The 20752-nt window shown below is 37.7% G+C and overlaps 1 protein-coding gene across 1 annotated transcript; it reads right to left on the reverse strand.

Moving 5' to 3' along the window:
- Window positions 1-73: 73 nt before the first annotated feature.
- Window positions 74-17280, reverse strand: CUNH2orf69 (chromosome unknown C2orf69 homolog). The gene is made up of 2 exons (XM_032405295.1): window positions 16830-17280; window positions 74-6362 (listed from the first exon to the last, which is right to left on the reverse strand). Exons 1-2 carry the CDS (start codon window positions 17169-17171, stop codon window positions 5535-5537), a joined length of 1170 nt encoding a protein of 389 aa, XP_032261186.1. The 5' UTR covers window positions 17172-17280; the 3' UTR covers window positions 74-5534.
- Between the last annotated feature and the right edge of the window lie 3472 nt (window positions 17281-20752).

Here is a 20752-nt window from a genome sequence, read left to right on the forward strand (position 1 = left end):
CTCGATCCAGGGACTCCAGGATCATGACCTGAGCCCAAGGCAGTCGCTTAACCAACTGAGCCACCCAGGCGCCCCCCCCCCTCCTTTTGAGCTTTTTAAAACACATGTCTAGGCCCCAACTTCGTAGATTTTGATTTAGTATGTTTGGGGTTTGGTACAATATATTTGGTAAACCTCATAGGTTGTTTTGATGTATAATCAGGATTGAGAACAGTTGGACCAGATGATAGTAATTTGGATTATTAGTTTTGTGATTCATCCAAAACATGTTTAATCTGATCCTGGTTTTTCTTGGCACTCAATATAAGTCAGGTCTGCCTCTTTTTTCAGTTTTTCAATGTCAGAAAATATTCAAATCTGTTTTAGCTTTAATTTACACCTACAGCTAAACTTCAACCCAATTAGTTTTCCCCACTAAATGCTTTTCCACCTGTCCCTTTTTTAGAGAGAAAAATTATTTTTTTAAGAACAAATACAGGAGAGATCCCAATGTTGTCATCATTGAAGACAATGAGCCATTGTGTGTGGATCTGTGCCATTCTTTGTTTTGCACCTAGTAATTCTATTGCAATGTCATTGAAGAAAGACCAGATATATTTGCTGAACACAAATGTGCTCATCTAAAGTAATCTGAGTGCATCAAGTTGGTGCATTTTAATTATGGAGAAAATAATTCTCTCTGTTAAAATAATTTATCCATTCATATCCTGTGTTTGGAGTTGGATTAGTTTCAGGTATAAAAAGCAGATTATAATAAATAAGAAAGGAAAATATATAAAAAATTATTCTGAACTTCCTAGGTGTCTTTAGGAAGAGATATTGGTTACTCAGGTCAACAAAAGTGAAAAGATGGTCTGTTAGAAAAGGAATTGTTACATTAGCCAGATTTAATTATTAGATTTTTTTTTTCATCTTTGGTTACTTCTTAGATTAAGCAAAGAAATTCTTCAATGATTCCTTTTCCTTTGGGAAGAAAAATAAGACAAAAACTGTTAGTTTGAACAGTACTTATAGTCAGCTTTTAAATAAACCTTCCTTGGTTTTGTTTCTTTTTTTAAAACCCAGTGAGAGAATCAGTGCAAAGTATATATCCAGAGTCATGTAGAAAACTTGGAAGTAAAACTGAGATTATAATCTTCCCATGAATATTCATTTTAGTTCAGTTTATTTGGGAAGCAAACTGGATGACCTTAGGTGAGTTAATCTTTATGAAGCTTATTTTCCTCATCTTTAAGCTTGTATTTTTTTAGGGTTGCTGCAAAAATACAAAGAGATAATTCAGGGCAGGGGCAGTTGATGGCTGATGCTAGCTTTCAGATTTGAGATGGCTCTTGTTGCAGTATTATAGTATCTAGAAAACTAGAAGTGAACCCTTTGGGAAGTTTTCAAATTATTTCCTTGGTCATAATCTTTAATGTTAGAGTGTTTACTTTAAATGCAAAATATTTTTATCTTTTTTGCTGACCTAATTGAGACCAAATGAGATGTTCTGAATGTATAAAATATTAAACAGTATGTGTTAGCTGCAACTTCTCAGAAGTTGCAAATCTTCGAACTTTATTGCCGAAAGGGATCTTAGAAATCATTTTATCAATCCAGATTGCTTAAGTGATTTGTCCTAAGGCTTACACAGCTGGGTGATAGAACTGGAATTAACAGTTGTGACCAGATCAGTCATTCTCCATGCTTTCTCCCTTAGGTGCAGCTCGTCTCTTTGTTGTTCTTTGGCTACAGTTTGGGGGCTTGACCTGATTGACAAAGGAATTTTTTTCCTCTGTCAGCAAAACAACTCACTGTACCACATGGACAAAAGATACAGAGTAAGACAAAGGGATACAAAATAAGATTAATGAACAAGTAGACAGCAGAGGGTAATATAAAAATGGAATACTATGCAGCACAAGAATTGAGACAGAGGTACTGTAGTACTGGCAAGAAATTTTTCCAAGGTAATTAAATGAGCAAAGGGCTGGAAACTATGGGTGTAGTATGCTGCCATTTGTGTAAAACAAAGGTATTCTGTAAGTAAACATTTGTATATGCATAGAATTCTCTCTGCTGGGATACACAAGAAACCAGTGATAGTGATTGCCTCTGAGACGCTAGACAAGTTAGGTGGGCAGACTGGAATCTGCAGTTGTGTATTATTTGACTTTTTTTTTTGCCCCTCTATGTATCACTCTTTCAAAATAACTTTTTAAAATACATGTGTAGACTATAAATACTAGTTTTTCGTGAACATTAACACTGTTTGTCTTGGCACATAATTACATTGGAATTCTATTTATTCAGTAATTAAAACTTGTCACTCATAAAATATATATTATTATATATATATAATCATAAAATATTTTTTAAAAGGGAAATAAAGTCAACAAGGCTTATTATTTTGAACAGCAGCAATGTGAAGATTTGGAAGAACCTTAGTAGGGAGGCTTTTCTCTCACCTATCTAAAGTTGCCAACAGACATCTAAGAAGTTGACAAGAAACAAAACAAACCCCCCCACAGGAAGCTGGAGTGCAGGTCTGGATGGAGTTGGAGCTGTTCTGCTGTGACTCCTTCCTCCAGTGCTAAGAAACACATGTAGTGAGGAGGAGCTAATGCAAATTGGCAGTCTCCCACATATCCCTCCTATTACCTTCAAGTCTTGTTTCAAGCATACAGACCACGACTATTGGGGTGTTTTAAATACACCTAAGTTGTATTCTATTTTTTTTTAAGTTCCATTAAATGGGATACTAAAATGACCATCCTGAGTGAGTGCCTGTCTCTACCACTAAGAGCTGCTCAGCCTCTCTGCCTTTGTAAAGACCAACCTGATTTACAGATGGGGTCTATCTACATATATATCTTATCCTCTAAAACATGTTTCTCTTAAAGGCCCTTAATGGAGTCTAACAGAATAGTTCTTTTAAGAATACTACCTTTTGTTTCATATTTTCACTTTTAAGCCTTGGTCTGTTATACATTTCTGTACTCAAATGCTTGGGACTGTTTTGTCTCTGCCTAGATCTTTCCTGCCCTTGATGGGTGCTTAGATATTATATGAATGAAATGAAAAACAGATCACACCATATTCTAAGTCTCTTAATGACAGCAAAAGGAATACAGATACCTGAAATGATTAGCACATAAAAGGAAAAACTTATTTTTGAGCGATTTTTTTTCTCCAAGAAATTTAACAGAAGAAATGGAAATAAAGCAAATTTTTGTGGGGCAATTTAAAGGTGAAATGTAAATGAAAAAGAAATGTATTTTTACAAGGAAAGATTCAAAGTTGCTCATATGAAGAAACATGGAGAGTTAATGAAAACATATAGAAACCTAAACTAGCAAAGTGAAAAGAAATAGCTTCCTCCCAAGTAACAATCTGAAGTTTTAACAAATCTGGTAACATAAAGCACATCCAAACAGACTTCTCTGGATTAAATTTAATACAATTGTACATTCATGCTGTGGCGGTAACAACTTTCACATTATCTGTATGACTTCTCAGTTGACTCTCATGACAAACACAAAGGCACAGTCCAAAAGGATACACTAACATTTACAATAGTCTTAAACAAATGTAGAGAAGACAAATTTGAAGTCTTAAACTATTTGAATATGGATCAACTGGAATATATTTTCATTCAAGAAAATATTTCTACTTTCAACACTCTCACTTTGCTGCAGTGGCAGTTCCCAGGTGTCCCATGAGTTATTTTTAATATACATTGAACATACAACAATTACAAGGTAAGCAGTCACATGACTAGATAAAGAACCCAGATTTTTAAATATCTCATTTTTTAAATGAATCCTTCCACAAAAAGTCCTTTTTCCATTTTAGTTAATCTTGTAAAAATAAGTGCCTTTTCTTCCCCCCTCATTAGTGCATTCACTACCTTCACTACTTAACATTAGATACACATGAATTTAACCAAGGATTATTAAACATTGAAAGAAGCCATCCAATCATAATACTTCAAGATTAGGTAATAAAATGCTAGAATCGGAACTTGTCTCCTTGTTGGGAATTTTTGGTCTCAAAAGAAACAGGTATTTAAAGAAACTGAAGCAATATAAACTAACTTGTCCTTAAAAATGAGAGATACTCTTCTGTACTTTATAGAATTAAGGGATGTTATTTTTAAGCATTTTGTGAGTAAGAATTCCTTTAAGTCTGAATATGTGGAATGTATTATAAAGTCATTAAAATGTAATTCTGGGAAGAAACCAAGAGATTAACATTTTAATTCTATATTTTATAAATTTAGGTCCTCTGGGTTATTAAGATATTAAGCTTCAGTGTCTTCTTTTTTTTTTTCAGTCTGAAAGCAGCAATATTACTTCCCTGCTTAATTATTTCATGACCTGCAAAAGCTAATTATTAATAAACAATAAAAAAGTGACTTCACCTTTTATTGTAATCACACAGCTATCAATGTTGGTTGACATTCATTAGATCTTGGTTTCTCAAAATGTATTTATCTAGGTCAAGAAAAACAAGCAGAAGGAAACCTCACCCAAATTATGTAGCAGTGTTAAGTAAATTCAGTTTTTGAGCCAAAATTAAATCATTTGTGTCTTCAAACTTTCCCTGTAACTTTTCTTATAGCAATATAATTTTGCATTTTGGCCAAAGAGAGCTGCTTTCTTTTGGCAGACAAAATCATGCTTCTGGAGAAACACTGACTTAGATCTATAGAATCTGTCTCCTTTTCGATAGAGTAGTAACAAATAGAGTGTTACACATTTATTTCACCTAAGTTGATCTCTTTCAAAAGACCAATATGATGAAAATCTGTAGCATATTTTTACCCAATATACTTAATTACGTTCAATTTAAAACAACTTTCTAAAAGATCTGGTTTTTGGCCAAGAGTCAAGAAACTCCAAAATATCTAAAAGTCATCAATTAAAAATTAAGCCATAGTACTTAAGTGTAATGATTTTAAAAACCAACTGCACACTACTGCATGTTCTTGGAAATTTGGAAACAAATATATTTTGACTATTAAGAAAAAAACACTTGGTGGCCCATTAAAGAATGACTATGAATTTACAAAACATGAGAGGCAGGGTACAGTTATTCCAAAATTACGGAAAACATCAGTGTGCCTTTGCTTTATTTGAAGAGAAATGGAGTTTTGAGTGCCAAATAGCTCATTACTGTTAGTGTCACCAAAATTAGTTCCAAACAATACTCAGAAAATAAACTATTTCCAACAATAACAATTTTTGTTACCTTTTATAAGGACTATATCATAACTTTCATTCTTAAGGGTCTTGTATCTCCTTGTAGGATTATCACAAACCATCTTTTACTTTTCAACTGAACTAATTCTAACCCCATCCAAAGTAAAAACTTCACATTCACAAGCAAGGAATACTATTGCACATTACACTCATTTTAGGAATGTGTGCTTCCTCCCCCCGCCCCCCCAAAACTGACAATGCATCTATGAATTATATCTCATTATCTGAATTTATAACACTCAAAGTGCTTCTGCTCTTCCACTGAATAAGTACATTAATATTCTTGTAGTCTCAAAATACTTCATGAACCCTGAAGTGATTCTCTATGGAAGGAGCTTCCTTTGCAAAATGAATTTGGCTAGTCACCTGCATACCAAAATCTCCAAGAATCTGAACAAATTTCTTGTGCTCCTTTCCAATCCAAGATCTCATTGGATCACATACTTGGTAAGGTGTTACATGGGTATGAACAATAATCCCTGTTTGTGCAAATTCTTTCAAGACCTCTGGATAAGTAACCCAAGTATTGCTTCCTCCAGAATGACCGCCATCCAGCCAGTACATTGTTCTTATGCTTTTGATAAAAGCATCTATGTTCTTGTCTTTCTTGGCTTCTTTTAATTCAAAAAGCAATTGATTCAAAACAACACAACCTTTACTGAATCCAATCAAAGTAAAAGAAGCACCATTCAGTGATGGTGGGTAAAAACTCATGGTGGACTCACCAAATTTTTCACAGGTCCTCTCTTTTTCTCCCTGGCAACCATTAGTAGTGTGAGAAGAACTGGATCTACAATTAGATGCTTTGGAGTCCTTATTCAAATCTTTCACATTCTTCTTTGATAACAAACTGTTCTGACTTAAGTTAAAAGCATTAACTAATAACATATAAAGGTGCTTAAAAGCTCCAAAGTCAGTATTGTGTTCTGGAGCACCAAACATATTACTTTTCACAAAATTGTCATAGCAGCTGAATTTGTGCAAATGCATTCGGGAACACTTTATCACCCAAATATAACTATTGGGGAACCGGTGAGCTAAAATGGTGGCAACATTTTCTAGACTCCAGTTTTCCCACTGATAATTCTCAGGATGACGAGTCATAATTTCATGGTAATTCTGAAAGGTAAGAAAGATGAAACAAGCATTAAGTACACATTTATATAAAATTATTTCCACAAAATACCTTCCCATTTTTATTGTGGAGGAAATTGGGATGTTATATGACCAGTGGTTAATGTACTAGAAATGAAAACTATAAATCCGTCATTACTTTCTGATCATAAGATTTTAAACAAATAATTTTAGTTTAAACCTAAAATCCATCAAAAGACAGAGTTATGAGATATAGCTAAATAGCATAGTAGAAATTTTAAAAATAAAACTTACTTTAAAAGGATATTTTAAAATAAATTTTATTTAATATACACACAATCTCCTATTCCTAACACATTAACTGAAAATAAAAATTGGTTTATTAAACAGACTTTCTGACCAACCCAGAACTTTAAAATATTTTCCCATCCTGAACCCTCCCTTTATGGATTACTCTAACAACCTGAATGCTAAGTTTGATTTTAATTTTAGTATTACAGTTGACCCTTGAACAACATGGGTTTGAACTGTGCAAGTCACTTACAAGTGAGTTCTTTCCTATAAATACAGCATAATACTGTAAATGTATTATCTCTTATGATGTTCTTAATAACATTTACTTTTCTTTTTAAAGATTTTCTTTTTAAGTAATCTTTACACCCAACGTAGGGCTCGAACCCACAACCCTGAGATCAAGAGTCCCATGCTCCACCAAACTGAGCCAGCCAGGTGCCCCCATAATAACATTTTCTGAAGAAAAATGTTACTTTATTGTAAGAATATAGTATATGATAATATAACATACAAAATATGTGTTAATCACTGTTTACATTATCAGAAAGGCTTCCAGTAAACAATAAGCTATTAGTAGTTAAGTTTTTGGGAAATCAAAAGTTATATGTAGATTTTCATCTGTGTGGGAGTCAGTGCCCCTAAACCCTGCATTGTTCAAGGGTCAACTGTGCAAAGCTGCAATGAACGTTGTAGAAAAATTTTTTTATACATCTCTGATTTCATCAATAAAAATAAATTATTGGATATGGGGTGCCTGGGTGGCTCAGTTGATTAAGCGTCTGACTCTTGATTTCAGTTCAGGTCATGATCTCAGGGTCATGAGATCAAGCCCTGCACAGGCTCTATGCTGGGCGTGGAGCCTGCTTGAGATTCTCTCCCTCTGGCCCTCTCCCAGCTCTCTCTAAATAAATAACATCTTTTAAAAATAAATAAATAAAAATAAATTCCTGGATATGGAAAAAGTGGGTCAAAGAATACTCATAATTTAAGATTAGTTATACAGACTACAATGCTATCTTCCAGAGAGGTATGTATAATTCTTTTATCTTCACTCAATTTCTTACACAAAGGATAGCTTATTCTAATTTGGACTTACTGAAAATTTGAATGAAGTTGTAATTTTGTTTACATATTTATTACCCACCTGGACTTCTATTTGTGTCTGTTCGTAACTTTGGCCTTTTTTTATTTGGATCTTACTTATTTATAAGCATTCTATATAAATAACTTTTTGCATAGATTCTAGGATATGCATATAAATTTTGTTTTCCTTTTTATTTTTATTCACAGTAGCTATTTTTAAAAGGGGGGAATTCATTCAAATTTATTCATTTATTCTGAGATTTATTGGACCTGCCTATTGGGTATGGATCAGAAGAGACTAAACCCCTGCCCCCATGGAGCTTACATTCTAGTACAGAGACACACAATAAACAACCCCATAAGTAAACAGAGCAACACTGTCCAACAGCAATATAACATGATCCATACATAAAATTTTCTAGTAGCTACATTTAAAAACGTAGGAAGTTAACAGGTGAAACTACCTTGAATAATATATTTTATTGAGCCCAATATATCTAAAATACTGTAATTTAAACATGTAACCAATATAAAAAACCAATGAGAGATTATTACATTTCTTTTTCTTGCTAAGTCTTTGAAATCCAGTGTGTGTTTACACTTATAGCACATCTCAATTTGGATGCTAAATTTTCATTGGAAATACTGGATCTGAATTTAGATTTCATAAATTCTACAGTTGAAAAAGTAGATTCACATATCCAAGTTGTTCAAATATACTTAAAAGTTTTCTAGGAACTGAACTCTCAGTTTTTAGATTTAAATTTAAAGTTAAATATAATTAAAAATTTAATTCCTTGATTAGACTAGCATTTCAAGTGGTCAATAGCCACAAGTGGCTAGTAGTCAGCACAATATTAAGATGGTGGTTAAGTGCAATGGAATATAATTTTTAAAAAGCAGGGCAAAAGGAATACAAGGTTTTGGAGAGGATGGAAGATTATTATTTGAAACCCAAGGTGGTCTCCAGTAAGATGATAGTTGAGAAGTATCTAAAGGAACCAAGGGAGTGATTCATATTTCAGGCATAAGGAACTGCAACTGCAAACAGCCCTGAAGCGGAAGCATGTCTAATATAGCCAAGATACAGCAGTGAGGCTACAGTAGCTCCCATGGTGTGAACAAAAAGAAAGTGGGGGTGCCCGGGTGGCTCGGTTGGGCGTCCGCCTTCAGCTCAGGTCATGATCCCAGGTCCTGGGATGGAGCCCCACATTGGGCTCTCTGTTGAGCGGGGAGCCTGCTTCTCCCTCTCCCTCTCCCCCCCTGCTTGTGCATGCGCGCGCTCTCTCTCTCTCTCTCTAATAAATAAAATCTTAAAAAAAAAGAAAGAAAGAAAGAAAGTGATCGCCAAGATCAGAGAGATTGTTGGGGAGAAGGGGAGGGGTAAGGACTTTGGCCTTTGCTCGGAGCAGAGGGCTGATATAACATGTTTTGAAAGGATTACTCTTGCTCCTATGTTGAAGAGTCAGGAGTTGAAAGAGGGAGACCAGTAGGCGGTTCCTGAAGTATAACCCTGCCGAGAGAAAGTGGCTTGAACAAGAGTGGTAGCAGAAATGAAGGTGGTAAGAAGTGGTCAGACTGAATAGATTTTGAAAGTAGAGTCAACAGCATTTGTTGATTGACTGGATACAGGGTGTGAGAGAAACAAACACAGTTGTGATTTTCCTTTATTCTAACATCCATATACTATGTTGAACAATTTTAAATGTACTTCTCTTTTGACCTAGTGATTGCACTTCTATGAATTTATCTCAGTGATATACTTGCATATATGCATAAATAAATAAGCATGTATAAGGTTATTTCTGTTTCAGGAGAATAAAGCAGCTCTATGAGTACTCATATGCACTGTAAAATAAGGGCTAAAAAACTCCTGTAAGCTATGCTACCATTTGTGTTTAAAAAAAAAAAAAAAAAGTTTGCAGGGCACCGTGGTGGCTCAGTCAGTTGACGGTCTGACTCTTGATTCCACTCAGGTTATGATCTCCGGGTCCTGAGATCAGTCCCGAGTCAGGCTCCACCGTCTCCCTCTGCACACCCACCCCCCCAAGCGGGCACGCCTGTACGTGCACATTCTCACATGTGCGCGCTCTCTCAATCTTTCAAATAAAGAAATAAATCTTAAAAAAAAAAAGTTTTCATCAGCATAGAATGTCTCTGGAAGAACACATAAATCAGCAACAGTGGTAGCCTTGGGAAGAGAAATAGGAGACTGGAGAGGTTGGGATGAAAAGGAGACTTACTTTTCAATGTAGAACCTTAAATAAACAATTTTTAACAATACACACATATTTTTCTATTGAAAATCTAAAACTAATAAAAGTAATACTACAAAAATTTAGTCTATATACAAAGGTATAAGGAAGACAGAAAAACCATCCATAAAACCACCAATTAGAAATAATCATTACTAAAATTTTGGAGTCTAGCATTCTAGTTTTCTTTAGTATACATACACATTTGTAAACATGTATAGAAGACAGCATTCTTACCTCTCCCTCAACAAGCTTATACATACAGTTTTCACTTAATAATATATTACAGGCATGGTTCCATATCAGTAAATATAGATTTGCATCTTAATTTTTAGACTTTCCATCAAAAAGATTAATATCAATTTCCACTCTCACTGGAAGTATACAAGAATTTACCCACATTACCCACACCGGCTATTAGCATTGATTTTTTAAAAAATCTTCACTACTATGATAAAACACCTCACTTCTGATTTAATTTGCATGTTTTGATTCCTAAGCTGGTTGAATATTTTTCTGTTTATTAACAATTCTCATTTTTTCCTTTTGTTAATTCTCTGTTCATGTCCTTTAATAATTTTCCCAACTGGATACTCAAGTCCTTCTTAACAGTTCATAATCTCATTAATGTTAACAGTGTCATATATGTTAAAAAATATTTATTCCCAGAAGGCTATCATTTAACTTTTATGGATTCTGCTACTGCCCTTTGCACATTCAGATTTGTGATATAAAATAAAATAGGAACTTAGATCTCAAAGCGCTCATCTAAATCCTTTTTATAGCTAAGGAAACTGAGGTCCTAGAAACTAAGTATTATTTCTATTACAGTTATTTGGTTAATGAGCCAAAATGAATTCAAGATTCTACAATTCTCAGTTTAGTTTCTACCACATAGGAGGTAATCTAAAAACTTGGTATTTTCTTTGATGAGCCCCAGGTTACATGATCAGAAGGGAAAAATGCTTATACTAAGGAACTGTGTGCACTAAAATATAAAAATAGTATTATTACTGTTGTATCAAAACCCAGTTCTCAAAACAGTGGATAAATATTCCCATATTCTAAAAAAAGACACAAGACATCCCCATAGGACTTGATAACATGTAGCCAAAACTGGTTCTGCAACTCCGGCTATTACCCAGGGCCAATCTACAGAAATGGGGAAGACTATAAAAAGAGAGTGTTTTCTTTTGAGAATTTTCATCCCAATTGGGAATGTAACCCACTTATTTGCCTTGTAGGGGGAATGCTTGTAGGGGGCATGATGCTTCTCCTCATCACCAGTGAGGCAAATAGCAAAAGAATCTCTTGGAGAGATTAAGGGGTGCTTATTCCACAGGTAGATGCTTGCTGGCCTGCAAAAACTTACAGGCCCACCCCATACTGCTACTAAAGTAAAGGTACAAAAGATTCTTAGGAAAACTTGACATCTGTTCTCCACCAGTTTGGAGACATTCATGATTAAGTTTCAAGCTAGGCGGATTAGTCTTACAGCAGAGCAAGGATAACTATATTGGATATGAGCTGTACTTCCATCAAAAACGGGGGGGAAGGGGGCATCTTTGCTGAGCATAAAGTAGACATCCCAAGTAAGCAAGCTACAAGGACCATAACAGCATCTAGCCTAAGAAGGCTGCCTGACAAGAGCATAGGAAGCCCCAGGGCACAAGATCAAGTGTGAAATAATAGAATACATATATTTGTATCTGCCCCTGGTTCCTGACACAGAGCTCCTAAAACCCTTGGAATTTCCTTGGTTGACAAAAACATCTTTGTTCTAATGAGGTGACTCTTGGTGGGCTCCTGGATAGGAACTCGTCAACCAGAAAGACCAAGACATGATCAGAAGTTTGAAATTTTCGGTCCCACTCTCCATTCTCCAAAGAGAGGCTGGAAATGGAAGCTAATGATTGATCGTTGACTATGCAATGAAGCCTCCATAAAACATCCCCAAAGTATGGGTTCAGGTAACTTCTAGGTTGGTGAACACATGGAGGTGCTAGGGGAGTGGTGTATTGTGAGAGGGCTTTGGAAGCTCCACACCTCTTCCCACATACCCTATGCATCTCTTCCATCTAGATGTTCATCTGAATCCTTTATCATATCTTTTCATAATAAGCAGGAAAACAGTAAGTACACCGTTTCCCTAAGTTCTATGAGCCACTCTTGCAGATTAACTGAACCTAAGGAGGGTATCATGGCAACCCCAATTTATAGCCAGTCAGCAGCAGCACAAGTGACAACCTGGGACTTGCGATTGGCATCTGAAGTGGGGGGTGCAGTCTTGTGGGACTGAGCCCTTAACTTGTAAAATGTGACAATAACCCCAAGTAGATACTGGCAGAATTGAGTGCTAGGATACCCAGCTGGTGTTGCACAGCATCACCTGGTATAGGGAAAAAACCCACATATCAGGTTTCAGGAGTGTTGTGAGTATGGCAGTACTGTGAGTATTAAAGGCATGACACAGGAGAAGTGAGTCTTTACTCACCAGGACATACACTTAGGGCACAGTCATCTATATATCCTAGCCTTTAGGAAAACAAAATTTTTTTAACGGTAAAATTGGAAATGACCCAAATGTTCACCAAGTGCTAAATGAGTAAACAAATTGTATATCCATATACAGAAAACTACTCAGTAATAAAAAGGAACATACTATTGACACAGGCAACAGTAAGAATGAATTTCAAAAGCATTATATACTAAGTGAAAGAAGCCGGACACAAGACTACATACTACGATTCCAAATTAATGAAAATCTAGAAACAGTAAAACTACAGTGAAAAGAAGCAGATCAGTGGTTGCCTGGGGCTGAGAAAAGAGACTGACAGAAGTGGGGCACAAGGGTACTTTTTAGGGTGATGGAGATGTTGTATAACATGATTGTGGCATTGGTTACATAATTGTAACATTTGTCAAAATTCATCAGATTGTAAGCTTATACTTTAAAAAAAGAGAAATAAGTATAATTTTATAACCTGAGGCTTTTAAAAGCAAGATAACTCAAGAAAATTGGAAAGCGCCTATTTAAAACCAATCCTGATTCCCCTCTCCAAAATCATTACTGATGGATTAAAAAAACATCAAAGTACCTAAAGAAATATTACTATGTTCTCAGCTCGCCTATTAATTCAAATGAGAAAATAACAATATAGAATAAAAAAAGGATACACAACAACAACAAAATGATTGCAAAAGGAACATCAAGAAAGTAATGGTAATTAAAATTTAAAATTACATGGACAACCAGATCTAATTGATACCAGTTAATTCAGTGTTAACATGAGGTAAAGCTTCTAATGGTACCTTACAAAGTTGTTGGCCCAATTCTGTTCAGTATTTATCCAAATTAAGAATAAAGATATAGAAAGTATGCTTATTTAATCTATATATGATATAAACCCGAATAATGGTTCTATAAAAGAACTGATACATGAATAAGATGAGCTGTATTTAACAGGGTAAATTTCACATGGATAAACACGAGGCTCATAAAAATCAAGTACAAAGATAGAGATGAAGAAATCTGAGCCAAAAGTATTTCATATAATAATAGCCAAGATTGGTGGCGCCTGGGTGGCTCAGTCGTTAGGCGTCTGCCTTCGGCTCAGGTCATGATCCCAGGGTCCTGGGATCGAGCCCCACATCGGGCTCCCTGCTCTGTGGGAAGCCTGCTTCTCCCTCTCCCACTCCCCCTGCTTGTGTTCTCTCTCTCGCTGTGTATCTCTCTCTGTCAAATAAATAAACAAAATCTTTAAAAAAAAAAAAAATAACTAATAGCCAAGATTTATCAAGCACTTCGTGCACTGCTCAAAGCAACTTACATATACTCATTCATTCACTCAACAAGTTACCTACTGAACACCTATTACATGCCAGTCACTAAGCGTCATAGATATATTAGTGAAAAAAACAGATATGAAGCTTACATTGTAGTGCTGGAAGACAGACAAAAAACCAAATGAATAATACAGTAAAATGGGTAAAAAGAAGAGAAAAGCTAACAGGGATCCTGTGGATACATGTGATTACTAAATAGGTTGGTCAGAAAAGGCCTCACTGTGAAGGCAACTTTTGAGCAGACTCAAAACAGGTGAGGTAATGAATCCCATAGACATCTGCAGGAAGATTGTTCCAAGCGGTATGCGCAAAACTTCTGAGGTTAAGTGTGTCTACCATGAGAAATATGAAGAACACTGCTAGGGCAGAGTAAAACAGAAAAAGGAGACAGTCAGAAAAGCAACAGAGTGGGAAAAGGTGAAGATAGTGAAGAGCCCTTCAAACCATCAAGAATTCTCTGGTTTCTACTCTGAGTGACATGGGAAGCTACTGGAGAGTTTTGAGCAGCGGTGTGGCATAACTGGACTTACTTTTAAACTGATCCATCTGATCGCCTCCAGAAAGATTTAGAAGGGGAAGCAACTTTATCTGTTGATGGAGGTATGAGGTGTGAAAGAGAGGTTACTAAAAGATAACTTCAAGATTTCTAACTTGAGCAACTAAAAAAGGATTTCCATTAACTAAGAAGAGGAAGACTGAAGGAAAAACAGATTTAAAATGAAAGATTCAGAGATTTTATGTTTGAGATATCTATTAAATATCCAAAAGAAAATAGTGTTCATGTAATAGGTAAGTCTAAAGTTCCGGGAATCTATTAGGCTAGATACACAAATGTTGAAGGTCATCAGAGTACAGGTAGAATGTAAAACTACAAGACTCAAAGAGATCACTAAGGGAGTGAGTAAAGGTAGAGGAGAAAAGTCCACAAACTGAGCCCAATAATAAAAAAGGTCATCAGAAAGATGAGAAGGAACTGTTACTCATTAGGTATTCGCGTATTTAGTCCTCACTGGTATCCTATAAATTATTATTCCTATTTTATAGTTGAGGTAACCGCAATTGGCCAGAAATTTCATGGTTAAAAGTGCAGAATCAGGGTTCAAACCTAGGCAATCTGGCCTCAAAGCCTTTTGATGCATTATCTTCTTCTCTAAGGGACCTGGGTTTTGTTTTTTTGGTTTTTTTTTAAGATTTTATTTATTTATTTGACAGAGAGAGAAAAAGAGAGAGAGCGAGAGCAGGAACACAAGCAGGGGGAGTGGGAGAGGGAGAAGCAGGCTTCCTGCTAAGCAAGGAGCCCCATGCAGGGCTCAATCCCAGGACGCTGGGATCATGACCTGAGCCGAAGGCAGGCGCTTAACGACTGAGCCACCCAGGCACCCCAAGGACCTGGGTTTTTAAAGCACTTCATGCTCTGCATAAATCAACACTATATCACTGTCCAAAAAGCTAATGGAATTTCAGGCTACATAAGGAAATGGATGATGTCAAAACAAAAGGAGGTATTACTCCAAGTGTTTTTAGCACTTTTTAGACCTGTATTGTATTCTGGCTGTCACACTTTATAAACATTTAGTAGGTGCTCAATAAAGGTTCATTATCATTACTATCATCATCATCATCATCATTATAGATGCACACAGTAGCTTTTCCTTAAATCTCTGCAAGTCGCTATCAGTAATGTCATGCTGTTTTCCCAAACTGAGCAACAGAGCATTAACCGAGTATCTTCTCTTAAATCTAAATACTAGTTTTTTCATAGTTGTTATTAGCAGTTAATTAGACCAGTTAATTATTTTAAGAACAAGAGAAAAAAACTACATATATCTTAATCATAATTTGACACAGGGCACAAAGTTTGTAACTATATCATTTTAAAGCATCCATTTCAAAAACAATCAATAATACTGTTTCATGGTATAAGAAACACATCTAGCCATATTTTAGCTTTACCTGTCTACACCAGCACTACCCAACAGAACTTTCCGTGATGACGGAAATGGTCCGTGGACATACCCTGTATTTGCGCTGTCCATTAGGGTACACACAGACCTTAGGTGCTCCTGAGCACTTGAAATGCACCTAGTGCGACTGAGGAACTGGATTTTTTATTTAATTTAAATTAAATAGCCACATACAACTAATGGCTACCGTATAAGACAACATAGTTCTGGAGTAAGATCCAATTAAGACCCAGCTTTCCAGGACAATACATCCACGAATATTTGTCTGAAGATATAAAATGAGTAATAAAGATAGGGCTCCTGGGTGGCTCAGATGGTTAAGCGTCTGCCTTCGGCTCAGGTCATGATCCCAGGGTCCTGGGATTGAGTCCCACATCGGGCTTCCCGCTCAGCGGGGAGCCTGCTTTCCCTCTGCCTCTCTCTGTCTGTCTCTTATGAATAAATAAATAAAATCTTAAAAAAATTAATAATAAAGATAAAATCTCATACAAAAGTAGAGAATTTAGGTGAGCACAAAATACTGACATGCTTAGCAATTACTGTCCCTTTTCTTCCACCTACCCTCCTTTTCTAGGGTAACTAAAAATGTCATGCCCTTATAATTTTTTTTAATTGTTTTCTTTTTAATTACTGCCAGCGTTTTCGGAACACTAGGTGCTAAGTTAATTTAAAAGCCATCCCTGTCTCCTAACACACACACGCGCGCGCGCGCACCTCTGAAAAACCAAGTTAGAATGAATATACATTATGTGCCTCATTCCTTCTGTCTCAAAATCCACCCCCTCGAAGCCTGGACTAACAGCTGGCTCTTCCGAGTCGGTCGTAACCCTCCAAGGACACCTTCCCTCTGGGGCTCCAAAAGCAGGCGGTCAGGTGTGTGGCAGGGGCGGTTTTGGATTTCGTGGAGTAACGCAAGAGCCACGCCGCGAGTGCATGTGTGGGTGTGTTCCGGAGAAGCAAGGAACCCGGCACTAGTACGAGGGGGAAATTGAGGGAATTCGCACATGCACACGAGGAAGGAACAGGTGTCCAGGCAGGCCCCAGGTTACCTGCACATCCCCAGGGAAATAGAGAACGTGATGCTGGGGCGCTGACTGCGGCTCCTCCTTCGCCCGGTCCCCAGAGAGGGCCCGCCGTTCCGGTCCCTCCCCCGCCGTCTCCGCCACCAGCAGGAGCAACTCGTTGCTGCGCTGCGGGTCAGCTCCCGGCACCGTGGACAGCTGCAGGCACTGCGGCCGGCGCCCCTCCGCCAAGGGGGAGCACCGCGCACCGCTGCCGCCGCCCCGGTTCATGGTTTCGGCCTGCGAGCGGGACGCGGCGATTCCGAGGCTGAGCTGCGGCAGGAGGAGCAGCAGCGGCGGCGGCGACCGGAGGAGCCTGAACTCCCACATGGGTCGCTGCCGCGAGAGCGGTTCAGGGGTGGGGGGAGGTCCTGAGGGAGGGACTTCGGCCCGCCGCCCAACGGTCCACGGGAGCGGCACGGGCGGGACTCGGCGAGGGGGCGATGACGGCGTCAGAGGCCGACGTCGGTGCGCAGCGTGCGTAAAGGAAGGGCGGGGTGTGCGCGAAATTGGACTCGGCTCCCGGAGCTGGAGATGGGGGCGTGGCCCGAGGAAAGACGTTTGTGATTGGTGGGTTCTGCTGCGCGGGAAGTTCGAACGGAAGTCTGGTAAAGAGCTGGGGGAGAGCAAAGAAAGAGGGAATGAGCTAAGGACTCCGAAAGAAGGGCGGCAGTTGTAGCATAAGCACAGCAGCAGGAGTGGCCCGAAGGTCGTTGTCCGGTGACTGGGTAGAGTTTTGAGTATACTATGCTCCCGTTTCGGTAGGCTCACCATTCAGGTGAGACTTTTTATAGTTCTTTGAGCCCTGAATGAAAGGAGTCTCCCTTTTCTCACAAGCTGGAGTTTTCTTTGTAGATATAGAGGATTTCTAGGTTCATGGGAATTTATTGTTAGATACGAAACCTGATGCACCTCTGATTGGTCGTGGGGAACAGGGCACATGGACTGGGACAGGAAAAATGGGGCAAGGCATTACCTGTTACACATTTGTTGTCCCTGGTGTTTGCAGCCAACGGGATTTGCTATTTTAGGGTTTTCAAAAACCAGTGTTGGTGGCCAGTTGTGTAGGAGTAAGATTTAGCCAAATGTATGCTAAAGACAGGGAGGGGGGAGGAAGGGTTCAGTATTCTAAATCTCAAGCTGTTTGTGAGGCAAGGCACTATAAGGAGTCTTATAGGAGACAATATTAGTGAGAATTATAAAAATTATGGCCAACATTGGGGCGCCTGGCTGGCTCAGTCGTTAAGCATCTGCCTGGCTCAGTCGTTAAGCGTCTGCCTTCGGCTCAGGTCATGATCCCAGGGTCCTAGGATCGAGCCCCGCATCGGGCTCCCTGCTCCACGGGAAGCCTGCTTCTCCCTCTCCCACTCCCCCTGCTTGTTCCCTCTCTCGCTGTGTCTCTCTGTCAAATAAATAAATCTTTAAGAAAAAAATATTATGGCCAACATTTATTGATGCCTTACTATATAGATCAGGAATTGAACTCCATAAAGAAAAGGAATTTTCAACTTTTAATGTTTGTGGGCCTGCTTATGCCTAATAAAGAGGCTTATGAGCTCTCAGGGAAAGCATGCATTAACATTTACGAGTCAGCAAAAATCTCAAAGCATGGGCTCTATTTCTGCCCTGAGCACATATTGTACATCTGCTTTGTTTATAAATAACCTAAAAAAGAGCTTTTCATACATAAAGAAAAGAGTTAAAAGAACACAAAAACAAAACACCTCCCTGATTCCTATAAGATTAAGGTCATGCGCCCTACATGTACTAAGCTTAAGATAAAGTCTGTTTCTTTCTGCATTGTCTTTTATCTAATGATTTGTAATTTTTTATGTAAACAATGTATATAATCCTACACCAAATGTTCTTTCCCTGGAGCACTCTCTTTATGATGATTGTGCATCTGGGCAGCTGTCCTAATTTGGGATGGAATAAAACTCTTTCTTTCTTAAAGAAATTCTAAAAGACTATTCATTTTGTGTTGACAAACTAAGCACTTCACATTATTAACTGTTCTGAATCTATATATGTATGTGTTTAAGTACACACACAGTTTTCTTTGCTCCACATATCAAATACTAACAAATAAGCTTGGGAGTGCCTGGGTGGCTCAATTGGTTAAGCATCTGATTTCGGCTCAGGTCATGATCTGGGATCCTGGAATCAAGCCCCATGTCGAGCTCTGCGTTCATCCAGGAGTCTGCTTGTCCCTCTGCCTCTGCCATTTGTACTTCTCTCTCTTTCTCTCTCAAATAAATAAATAAATAATCTTAAAAAAACAACAGCAAGTAGTCTTGAAGTAAGAACACAAATGAACAAATGATAAAATATAATTTTCTTATATATATTTAGTGAATTCGTAGAGGTATAATATACTAAACCTACTGTGGTCCAAATTATTGGGTTCCATCTGACATCATAATAGTGTAACCAATTAAAAATTAATTACTATTACTAAATAGATCTGCTTTTTAACAATTACTGGTTAAAAGAAACCGAGGCCAATTATATAATAATGAATATATAACCACATTTAGGAAACCAGCTCTCACTCTATTTTGTGAATCAATCATATACATATTGTTACATTCTCTTGTTAGGTAGAGGATTACTGAAATGTAATCCAAAAACCCAAACATATACGTGTATTCCAAATGCAGCTTTTTTTTTTTTAAGATTTTATTTACTTATTTGAGACAGAATGAGAGAGGGAGAGAGAGCACATCAGAGCGGAGGGTCAGAGGGAGAAGCAGGCTCCCTGCCAAGCAGGGAGCCCAATGCGGGACTCGATCCAGGGACTCGATCCAGGGACTCGATCCAGGGACTCCAGGATCATGACCTGAGCCGAAGGCAGTCGCTTAACCAACTGAGCCACCCAGGCGCCCCCCAAATGCAGCTTTTGATTTTTGTAGTCTTGTTTTTAGGTTGACCTTTTAATGGAATCTGTCACTATTGAAGATATTGGGGAGTTCTTGTATTTTAGAAAAAAGATTAATTGTAGTAAACATTAAATACTACAAAGTTGTCCCAGTTGTTCTAAGATAATTGAGGTCTTTAAGAAATAGAAATAAAGATTTAAAGGGCAGAGTAAAGAAACAGATTGAAGTAAGCACAAGGTTTTTTTCCCCCCACAGTCAAGGATTTACATAAACCAACAGTAGCCACTTCCAGAAAAAATAATAGCTCTTAATTCATCAGTTGAAGTATGTATGTCATTTATGTTAAGTCATTGCCATTGTAATTGCTTTTCATAGGTCCTATTGATGTTACTGTAATAGCTGTTTTCTTTCTCCATCCCCTCTTCCTTTTTCCAGAAAGACCAATATTGTAAATCACTACTTTTCAAATAATCATAGGCACAGACTGCCCAGCTCTTTCCCCCTTTATTCTCTCTCTGAGATGGGCTTTTCTTCCCTGAAAGAGGTCTCACATATGCAAAGTTAGTGTAACAAGTTGTTTGAGTTTACCCCTCCTTTCTATCAGGTAAAGGTCTCCACAGGAATTTTAATATGCTTACAGGGCCCAAAAGGCCACAGCTTATCCCTGGACTTTAGACAATGCTCAAAGGATCCTGTGGGACTTTCAGAAATTTTGTTATACTATCCAGTATAATAAATAGAAAAAGTTGCAAAGTTGGAAGGAATCTGAGAGAGTGTAATTAATATACATTGGAAAGGATATCGTTAAAAGGTCATAAATTCCAATCCCTACAGAGGCTAAGCCTGTATCATAAATAGTAAAATTGGCCATTTGTAATACAATAGGGAGTAGTAAAGACTGCAGCAAATTAGAGGACGTGTCATATTTGAAGGAAGCAGTCACGATTCACTACCCGTCAGTAGTACAATGCAGGCCACATTTTGCCAAATTAAAATTTTTCTTTTTCTTTTTTTTTCCCAAACTCAAGTTTT

This window comes from Phoca vitulina, unplaced genomic scaffold (assembly GCF_004348235.1).
Source record: "Phoca vitulina isolate PV1807 unplaced genomic scaffold, GSC_HSeal_1.0 scaffold1, whole genome shotgun sequence".
NCBI lineage: Eukaryota > Metazoa > Chordata > Mammalia > Carnivora > Phocidae > Phoca > Phoca vitulina.